The sequence below is a fragment of the Nematolebias whitei genome, chromosome 18 (genome assembly GCF_014905685.2).
Source record: "Nematolebias whitei isolate Nwh7 chromosome 18, NemWhi1, whole genome shotgun sequence".
NCBI lineage: Eukaryota > Metazoa > Chordata > Actinopteri > Cyprinodontiformes > Rivulidae > Nematolebias > Nematolebias whitei.
The window spans coordinates 4,159,338-4,170,445 of record NC_056515.1 but is presented as its reverse complement, the minus strand read 5'-3'; the positions used below and the strand labels follow the sequence as shown (position 1 = coordinate 4,170,445).

General features: G+C 44.1%; 1 protein-coding gene across 1 annotated transcript in view; it reads left to right on the top strand.

Moving 5' to 3' along the window:
• mbd2 (methyl-CpG binding domain protein 2) overlaps positions 1–11,108 on the top strand; it is a 41,045-nt gene that overhangs the window by 11,513 nt on the left and 18,424 nt on the right. Inside the window, exons 4-5 of the mRNA XM_037692475.1 lie at positions 3,245–3,335; positions 3,411–3,588. Of these exons, the coding sequence (XP_037548403.1) occupies positions 3,245–3,335; positions 3,411–3,588 (269 nt within the window). The remainder of the gene's footprint in view (positions 1–3,244; positions 3,336–3,410; positions 3,589–11,108) is intronic.

The window sequence follows — 11,108 nt, the reverse complement described above, 5'->3', positions numbered from 1 at the left end:
TGTGTGTGTGTGTGTGTGTGTGTGTGTGTGTGTGTGTGTGTATATGTATATATATATATACAAACTGGATTCCAAAAAAGTTGGGACACTAAACAAATTGTGAATAAAAACTGAATACAATGATGACCCTTATGCACAGCGATCGTTCCAGATTCTCTGAATCTTTTCATGATGTTATGCACAGTTGATGATGATAACTTAAAAGTCTTTGCTATTTTACGCTGGGTAACACCATTCTGGTATCGCTGCACTATCTTTCTGTGCAACAATGGTGGAATTGGTGATCCTCTTACCATCTTGTCTTCTGAGAGACACTGACACTCTGAGAAGCTCTTTTTATACCCAATCATGTTGTCAATTGACTAATTAGTGTTAATTGGTCTTCCAGCTGTTCATTATACGCTCAATTTCCTTTTTCCAGCCACTTATTGCTACTTGTCCCAACTTTTTTGAGATTTGTTGACACTATGAAATTTTGAATCAACATATTTTCCTTTAAAATGTTACATTTACTCAGATTAAACTTTAGATCTGTCATCTATGTTATATTACGAATAAAATATTGACATTTTCCATCTCCACATCATTGCATTCAGTTTTTATTCACAATTTGTTTAGTGTCCCAACTTTTTTGGAATCTGGTTTGTATTAGGGCTTAGCGATATCTCAATATTTTTCATTCCAGGGACCAGAGCAGGTGACATTGAATCCCACCTGAAATTACTGGCTAAAGCTAAGACTAGGGGTGCACCGATAAATCAGCCGGTCGATCGATCGGCACCGATTTCATTAATTTTGGGAGTTCGGCCCATCTTTAAATGAGAAGCTGATTTTATCCACTGATCATATCTGCCTCCGCAAAGGTCTGAATATCAGCCATTGGCCTTTTTTTTGCTCTGCTGTGAGAGAGGGCTGACTAACAGGCCCGCCCACCAGCTCATGTCTGCACATGCGTCAACAATAGTCTCAGGTCACCCAGAACAGCCATGTCGTTGGTTTGGAAGTTCTGTACAGTTTGAGAAAACGACCAAAAGATCACAATTTGCAATTTGTGCAAAGCGGAAGTAAGTCGTGGTGGAACCACAACCAAAACCTTCAATACAACAAATCTTGTTCGCCATTTAAGAAATCACCACGCAGCCAAGTATACAGCGTTTGAAGAAAGCAACTAAGCTAAAGCTAAAGCTAGCGCAGACAAAGAGCCAGTCGGTGGGCCGCTGTTAACTTTTATGAGCAACAAAAAGAGTAACGCTACCACAAGGAAAGTTATGGAGTTCATGGCATTGGACAATCAGCCATTTTCAGTCGTTGAGGACCAAGGTTTCAGAAACTTGATGCAGCACTTGAGCCCACGATATACAGTAATATGCCAAGTCGGAGATACTTTTCAGATGTTGCGTTACCGGAGTTGTTCCGCCAAGTTTCGAGAGACACCCGCAGCCTGCTCAAAGCTAATACAAATACACTCAGCTTTACAACAGACATCTGGACTTCTGATGCAAGTTTAATGCCCATGTTGAGTTTTACTGCACAGTGGATTGACGAACAGTTCGAACGTCATCAAGTACTCTTAAACTGTAAAGAAATGGTGGGGTCTCACACTGCGGCCAATTTATCAGCAGAGTTTAAGGCGATGTTGGATCACTGGGAAATCGATAATGGAAGAGTTCACGTTGTTTTACGGGATAATGCTTGTAATATGGCCAAAGCGCTGGATGATGCCAACTTGAAAAGTTTACCCTGCCTGGCACACACACTGCAACTTGTAAATGAGGGACAGCTGGCGCAGCGCAGCATCACAGATATTGTGGCAACGGGAAGGAGAATTGTTGGACATTTTAAGCATTCATCACTTGCCTATTCCTGACTCTACGACATACAAACACAGTTCGTTCAGCCCAGGAAACGATTACAAGACGTTTCAACGAGGTGGAACAGCACAGTCTACATGCTGCAGTCGCTGTTGGAGCAGAGACGTGCTATTAGCGAGTATGCTGCTGAGCACAAGTTACCAGCCACACTCACAGCACACCAGTGGGGGCTAATGAACGATATGCTCACCATTCTCGCACCTTTTGAGGAACTCACAAAGGAGATAAGTTCAGCTACAGCAGCAGATGTCATCCCAGCCATCACTGCACTCAAGCGGATTTTGGAGAGGCAAGCAAGCACAGACCGTGGTGTGGGTACAGCCAAAGCTACGTTGCTGGAGGCTGTTGTGAGAAGATTCAGCAACATTGAGCATGAGCCCCTGTACAGCTTGGCCACTATTCTGAATGTGTGTATTACTGTCTCCATTAAGATTGGAAAATTGAAACTGCATTGTGACCTTATAATACCTGACATTGTCGCTTATAAAACAAAATCGGTATCAGCTAAAATCGGAATCGGCAGGTCAGGCTTTTTAGAAATTAGTGATCGTGATCAGTCAGAAAACTGAAATTGGTGCACCCCTAGCTAAGACAAAATACAGTAAAATCATTATTTACGCCGGCAAAAATTACACTCGGCAACGCAAATCAGAGATCACTAAAATTAATGTTGCTTCAGTGTGCAACTTTGCTAAAACTATGTCTGACTTCATAGTTTTCTCCGCCCCCCTCCCCAACCTGACCAGCGATGACATGTTTAGCCATATGTCTGCTTTCAACCAACCACTGGGTGTCCAGGTGATGCTCTGAAAACAACATAGAGAACTGGAGTGCATTCTGGGGAAAACCCGATCTGATGCGGAGAGATGGAATCCATCCCACCTTAAATAGAGCAGCTCTTTTCTCTGAAAACTTAAACCGATGCAGTTGGACATCCGGGTTGTTAACAATTAACGTTCCAGTCTATAAATCAGTCCAGGAAGCAGAGATGTACTCTTCCACACTTCTCTTCTGCTTCTCTGTTACCCACCCAAAACATTGAAACAGTGCCAACTCGCCCATGGCTCAAAACAAATAAACAAAAAATCAGCTCTAAAAATATTAACTGTAAAAATCGTATTCAAATAAACACAACTACTTTATCAGAACAAAATAATAAAATCATTAAATGTGGACTATTGAACATCAGATCTCTTTCCGCTAAAAACTAAATGTCCCAGCAGCCATCCCCTGAATGAGCCGAAGATTTTGATATATGTACAGCTAAAACAGCAGAAAGTCTGCAGGAGTACTAGTTGAGTTGTATAAACATTGAACCAATGAGATGTTTAAAGATGAAAAAAGAATTTATTCTTTATTGTTTTTCTCTGTAGTTGTTCTGGGAGAAGCGTTTAAAAGGCCTGAGGTCTTCAGATGTCACGGAGCAGGTCCTCCGGACCATGGACCTGCCCAAAGGCCTGCAGGGTGGGTCTCCCTCACACAGCTGACCTCTGACCCGTGACCCCTGACCCCTGACCCCTGACCTCTGTCCCCTTGCAGGCATTGGTCCGGACTCCAGCGACGACACTCTGCTCTCGGCCATCGCCAGCGCTCTGCACATGAGCTCCACTCCAGTCACAGGCCAGACATCTGTCGCCGCCGAAAAGAACCCAGCCGTGTGGCTGAACACGTCGCAGCCGCTCTGCAAGGCCTTCACAGTCACCGACGAGCAGATCCGGTGAGACCCGGCTTCTGTCCGGTCCTGCGACGGTCAGAACAGCCAGGGAAAATCTGATAGTTCTGAGATGAATTTAAAGGCAGTGCTGAATGAAGCTGAACTCATTCGGCTGAATTCATTCAGCCGAATGAGTTCAGCAGAAAACTGCTGAAGAAGCTGACACCAGCTGAAAAGTTTTTGTCTCTAATCTGTTAATGTGAGTTTAATTTGAACAGCTGATACTTGCTGAATGCAGGAAAATAAAAGCTGAAAGCAGCAGAACAACATCAGAATTAAACAGAATAAGCTGAAATAAGCAGAGAAGCTGAAAGGAACATAAAAGTTAAAATTATTTTAAAAAAATCATAAAGGCTAAAATGAGCAGAAAAATGTCTAAAAAGTAGCAGAAAAAGTAAAAAAAAAAAAGCATTTGGGTGAAAGCAGCTGAAATGAATACTAAAGGTTGTAAACAGCTGAAGTGTTTGAAGGATGTCAAGAGAGCTCCATTCATTTTCCTTAGATAGAGACCTTTACTAATTGGCTTTTCTTTGTACTGTATGTGAATGTTCCTATAAAGTGCCTGGAGACAACTTTGTTGTGATTGAGTGCTATATAAATAAACTGAACAGAATTTAATTTAATTTTCAATGAGGAAAACATGACAAACTAAGCTGAATGTGTCAAAAGGTAAAAATTGCACAAATACCAGAAGTCAGAGCAGGAATGTCCTGAAGAAGTCGAACGTTTTGATTTATACCAGAACAAACAGTGAAGGACGAGTTACGAACTGAAAACCAGATTTTAATAACGAGAACCATTCAGAATCTTTCAGAGAAAGCGTCAGATCATCCGTTTTTTATCTCACTGGCTGCTTGGAGCTGGAGTTTAGAACAAAAAGAGTGTTGGGATTACTCTCAGCTACTACCACTCCTTGTCTTAACTTTGTTAAAATAGAAATTTTAAATCCAAGAAACTTTTTTTATGGTCATGGAGGAAGATCCAGTATCATACAAAATGTTTACGGTTAGTTAGAAGAACCTGTCCAGATGACCCATCAGAACCAGGTGAGTCCGAACTGGTCTGGTTAGATTTCTCTACCTGGATTATTGAGCAGCAGGACTTTATGATTAGGTGTTGCTGCTAATGGACAGCAGGGGGCGCTGAGGGAGCAGCTGAGACAAACCTTAGGAAATCAGTAACACAACCCTCCTCACCTTCATCCTCCTGTTTTCCTCTCACTCCTTTTCTTGTAATCCTTAGTTTCCTCCTCCCTCCCAGTGTTCCATCCTCGCCTTCCTCCTTCCTCTTTTCATTTCCCTCTTCTTACTCCTCGTTTCCTCTCCACTCACCAGTCTCTCTCCAGCCTTTGTCTCTCCCCACCTCCTCCTCCTCATTTTTTATCTTTTCCCTCCATTAATTTCTCATTCTCTCTTCATCCCTTCTCCGTCTCTCTGGCTGAATGTGCTTGGCATCTTAAATTGCTGCCATTCCTCCTCCTCCTCCTCCTCCTCCTCCTCCTCACTGGTTTTATTTTTAGCTTCACTTATCTTAAATTATTTCCTTTTATTGAACGTTTAAAAAAAACCCTGACCTATCTGGTTTTCATCACCCTCCTCTTCAGATCACCTGCAGCTCCAAACTCACCTGGATCAGAGCTCAGACCATCAGGAAACACCTGACGTGATCATTATGGAAACTGCACAAACAGTAAACATCTTACCTGTTACAGATAGCTCTTTGGAGGACTTCCTGTTTGGAGAAACAAGGTTTGATTTCTGTTTGGACTGATGAGTTAAAGGCTAGTCTGAGCGGCACCAAGACCAAAGTGTGTCTTAAACACTGTGTATCTTAAATCAACTTGAAGCTTTAAATTTTGCCGTGGTTCCTAAAAACATTCATGCTGACAAAAACGTAACAGCACTAAGTTGTTTGTGAGTACCTACCTCCTGCAGACTATTTTAGCTGTGCTTGAATCAAAACGTTCAGCTCTTTCAGCTGATGGGTGCTGGTGTAACTTTTTCTTACTAATACTTCAAATTCAATTCAGTTTCAATTCACTTTATTTCTATAACTCCAAGTCACACCAGAAGTCATCTCAGGGCACTGAACAGAAACATTCATATATATAAAAAGAAAGTTAAGTCAGAGTCAGAGAGTCAGAGTTTCTTTATTGTCATTCGCACCTCATGTGGTACATGTGGTGGAGCGAAATTATGTACACAGGGTCCCAGTTACATCCAACAATAAAATGTATAAGAAAAACAGTAATAACATCTAAGATATGAACTAAGAAAAACATCAACTAAATATACACTAAGCACTCGTAACATAAAAACATTGAACATCAGCACAAACATGAACATGAGTCTGTGAGCAGATGTGCACGCATGAACACATCAACATTGAAACAGATCAGCAGCAACATGAAACAGATCAGCAGCAACATGATATGGTTTTTCACAGTGATTATTCTAGTTAGAGATTCATGAGTCTAACAGCCTCAGGGTAGAAGCTGTTCCTCAGTCTAGTGGTTCTACACTTAATGCTCCTTAACCTCCTTCCTGAGGGGAGTGGGGCAAAAAGTGTGTGTGCAGGGTGGGTGGGGTCCTTCATGATGCAGGTGGCCCTCTTCCTGCATCTGGAGGTGTAGCTGTCTGTGATGGTGGGGAGGCTGATTCCAACAGATTTCTGTGCAGCCTTCACCACTCTCTGCAAAGCTTTTCTTTCTGCAGCTGTGCAGCCTCCATGCCACACATTGATGCTGGAGCACAGGATGCTCTCCACTGCACACCTGTAGAAGGAGGTGAGGACTGAGCTTCCCAGACCAGCTCGCCTCAGCCGTCTGAGGAAGTAGAGTCTCTGATGAGCTTTCTTGATCAGGCTGGTGGTGTTGTTGCTCCAGCTGAGGTTGTCATTCATGTGTACACCCAAGTACTTGTAGCTGGAGACCACTTCCACCGCAGATCCTCTTATGTTCAGGGGGGTGTAGGTGTTTTTGTTCCTTCTGAAGTCCACAATCATCTCCTTTGTCTTCTTCACATTGATGTGAAGGTTATTCTCTCTGCACCAGCTCTCCAGGTGTTCCACCTCTTGCCTGTAGCTGGACTCATCATTGTTTGTGATGCATCCCACCACCGCTGTATCATCTGCAAACTTTACAATGTGACAGCCTGGATGGGTAGCTGCACAATCATATGTGAGCAGAGTAAACAGAAGGGGGCTCAACACACATCCCTGAGGAGAGCCAGTGCTGAGGGTTATGGTGGAGGAGGAGAGGTTGTGGATCCTCACTAACTGTGGTCTGTTTGTTAAAAAGTCTAGTACCCAGTTGCAGATGGAGGGGCTTAGTCCTAGTGTGGATAGTTTGTCCATCAGGGTTTGGGGGATCATGGTGTTGAAGGCGGATGTGAAGTCCACAAAGAGCATACGGACGTAAGAGTTTTTCTGCTCCAGGTGGTTGAGTGCAGTGTGGACCACAGAGGAGATTGCATCCTCTGTTGATCGGTTCTCATGGTATGCGTACTGATGAGGGTCCTCGTTGATGTTGATGGTTGTTTTGATGTGAGTCATGACCAGTTTTTCGAAGCATTTAGCGACTATCGGGGTGAGGGCCACTGGCCGATAGTCATTCAGACCAGTCACTGTAGAGCTTTTTGGGACTGGGATGATGGTGGCAGTCTTCAGGCAGGTGGGAACTGTCTCCAGGGTAAGTGAGGTGTTAAAGATGTCTGCCAGCACCTCACAGAGCTGATCAGCACATTCCTTCAACACTTTTCCGGGGATGTTGTCTGGGCCAGTTGCTTTGTGCGGATTAATCCTCCTGAAGGTACTCCTTACTTCTGCTGAGGTCACGCTGAGATGCTCTTCATCCGGTGGCGAGGTGAGTCTGGTGCTGGGTGGTCTGTTCGGGTCTTCAAAGCGTGCATAGAACTTGTTGAGGGCATCAGGCAGAGATGGGTCTTTGGGGCATTGTTCACTCCTTCCTTTATAATCTGTTATGCACTTAATGCCCCTCCACATGCTCCGAGGGTCTTGTGAGATGAATTGACCCTCGATCCTCTTTGCATATGTGGCCTTGGCCCTCTTAATACCAGCAACCAGCTCTTTTCTTGTCCTACTCAGCTCCTCTGAGTTTCCAGACCTGAAAGCAGTGTTCCTGGCTTCCAGCAGGGTACGCACCTCTGCATTCAGCCAAGGTTTTCTGTTTGGGTAGCTTTTAACATTTCTGATAGTGGAGACTGTGTCAGTACATGTACTAATGTAACCCAGTACTGAGGATGTGTATTGGTCAAGATCAAGCGAACCTCCATTTTCAGCAGCTTCTCTGAAAACCTGCCAGTCTGTTCGGTCAAAACAATCTCTCAGTATGGGTCCACTGTCCTGGATCCAACATTTAACTTTCTTTTGTACCGGTCTGGACCGTCTCAGCGGGGGCATGTAAGCAGGAGCCAGGAAGATTGAGATGTGGTCTGACAGTCCTAGGTGGGGGCGGGGTTCGGCTTTGTATGCATCTTTTACGTTTGTGTAAACACGGTCCAGCGTGCGGTCTCCACGTGTCGGAATCGTCACATGCTGATTAAAGCTTGGGAGACAGTCCTTTAGATTCACGTGGTTAAAGTCTCCGGCTACCACATAAAGAGCCTCGGGTTTTTTGTTCTGCAGCGAGCTGATGATATCGTGAAGCTCCTGCTGTGATTCATTAGCATTAGCGTCCGGAGGAATGTAAACAACTGTGATAAAAGTCACTGTGAACTCTCGGGGTAGATAATGTGGCCGACATTTCACTGTTATTTGCTCCAAAGCCTTCGAGCATGAGCTATTTACAACTGTACAGTTCGTGGACCAACTTTTACTCACGTAAATGCACACTCCGCCCCCCCGTGATTTCCCCGTTAGCTCGCTGCAGCGGTCCGCTCGAAATAAAAGTCTGTCATCCAGCTGGAAGACTGAGTCCGGCGTTTCACTTGTAATCCATTAACATTAACATTTTATATCTGAGGAACAGACTGCTTTGAGTTTAACTTGGTCTCAGACTCAACTTCATTTCACTTCAATTCAAAATACTTTTTTCACAAAGGAAATTAAATGTTGTAACTCATTATCCTGGTTTCATTAAAGAGTTGTTAGATGCTGATGGCTGTGGGCAGGAAGGATCTCTTGTAGCGTCTGTCCTACAACAGATCTGAAGAAGCCTTTGACTGAAGACACTTTGTTGATGTATGACAATCTGATGAAGAGGATGCTGAGGGTTGTCTATAATGTTCTTGATTTGATGAAGAATCCTTCTTTGTACAATCATCTCCAAAGGTTCTAGAGGAGTCTCAAGAACTGAGCCAGCCTTCTTTATGAGCTTGTTGATCTTTTTTAAGTCACTTGCTCTGGTGCTGCTCCTCCAGCAGATGATGGCAGAAGAGATAGTGCTCTCTACAACAGACTTATAGAAGATATGCAGCATCTTACTTCAAACGTTGAAGGACTTCAGCTTCCTCAAGAAGTACAGTCTGCTCTGTCCCTTCTTGTAGATGGCTTCACTGTTGCATTTCCAGTCCAGTCTGTTGTCCAGGTGAACCCCAAGGTAAATGGTAAATGGACTGTACTTATATATCACCTTTCTATCTTATTTCAAGATACTCAAAGCTCTTAACAACACAATCTGTGCCTCATTTACCCATTCATACAGCACTCTACTAGCTCTCTACAAAGCTAATTGAACAAATCATTCTAAAGAGACTAATCAGTGCTTTATCACATTCATACACTGATGGGACACACATCAGAGGCTATGAGGTGTTCAGTGTCTTGCCCAGGGACATTTCAGCATGTGACTGCTGGTGGATTCGAACCCCCAACTCTCGCATTAGAGGACGACTGCTCTAACCACTCAGCCACAGCCGCCCCATTTATTTATACTTTCCCACCACCTCCACTTCTTCTCCCATATTGGAAATAGGGTTGGACCTGTTTCTGCTTCTCTTGAAATCTACAAACATCTCCTTTGTTTTGTTCACATTCAAGATGAGATGATTGTTTTCACACCATGCCACGAAGCGGTCCACCCTCCCTGTACTCAGCTTCTTGTCCATCTCTGATACACCTGACCACTGCAGTGTCATCTGAATATTTCTGCAGATGACAGGAGTCTGTTTTGTACTGGAAATCTGAGGTGTACAGAGTGAAAAGGAATGGTGTGAGTACAGTCCCCTGTGGTGCTCCTGAGCTACTGACCTCCTGGTTAGACACACAACCCTTCAGTCTCACAAACTTTGGTCTGTTTGTCAGGTAGTCTTTGGTCCAGGTGATTGTTGAAGCCTTCACCTGAGTCTTCTGGAATTTCTGACAAAGCAAACCAGGCTGAATTGTGTTAGGTTGTTTTCACACCTGACAGTCCGGTAGACTCGCTTCGGTTGGGGACCAATATTCATGACATTTAGTTTACATTAGAGCTGGTGCGTTTGCATTCACACTGCACTGTGCAGTTGAGCCAAACCGTTGAACCAACCTATTCCCCTGCTCACCTGTGGGGGCACTGCACTAAGAACTACTGAAAGAAACAACACAAAAACCTCTGAAGACACGTCTTCTTCTTCTTCTGGAAATAAAAACAAAAACGGAGTGGCATCAAGTTTTAGCAGTTTTAGGAGTTATATTTTGTCATTTTTCAAAAATGGACTCAGCATGAGCAGAAGATGAGGCAGAAGACCACGGAGAATGTTGTTTTTCACGCAAGGCAGCTGACGGCTCCATATAAGGTAAGAGAAATGGTGTTTGTTTGCCCTGCACTGTACTCCACTTCTTGCTTGTGGAGCGGGGCCCGGTCTGATTACATTCACACTATACTCAAACTGCGCTGGAGTTCTCTTCTACTGGACCGAGACCTAGGTTTTAGCCCGGGCCAGAGTTTGCCTTTTTGTTCCGTGACAGAGTTTGAAGGCGCGTTCACACCTCCCCAAACAAACCAGACTTTCTAGGAAAACGAGCTAGAGTTCAATTAAAGCGGACTAAACAGGGCTGGTGTGAATGCACCCTCAAATGCACTGGAGAAATCAAAGAACATCACTCTCACTGTGCTGTCTGCCTTTTCTAGATGATAGTACATGTCCTTGTGGGCTTTAGTTTGTTCATTCATTCAACCTTCATTTATACAGGTTAGTCCCATTGAGTCCCAGGGACTCATTTACAAGAGAGACCTGAGTGAGTTTTCTGAAGCAAGTGTATGATGGCATCATCAACTCCAAGTCCACGCCGATAAGTAAACTGCAGTGGGTCCGGATATGTGCTTGTTTGTTTAGTCAGGTGGGTCAACAAAAGTCTCTCTAGGACCTTCATGATGTGGGATGTCAGGGCAACAGGTCTATAGTCATTGAGGACTGATGGGTGAGTTTTCTTTGGTACTGAAACAAGGCATGAGGTTTTCCACAACACTGGAACCTTCTCCTGGGTCAGGCTAAGGTTGAAGAGGTGCTGCAGAACCCCACAGAGCTGCTCTGCATAGACTTTCAGGACTCTGGGACTGACACCATCTGGACCTGCAGCCTTATTCC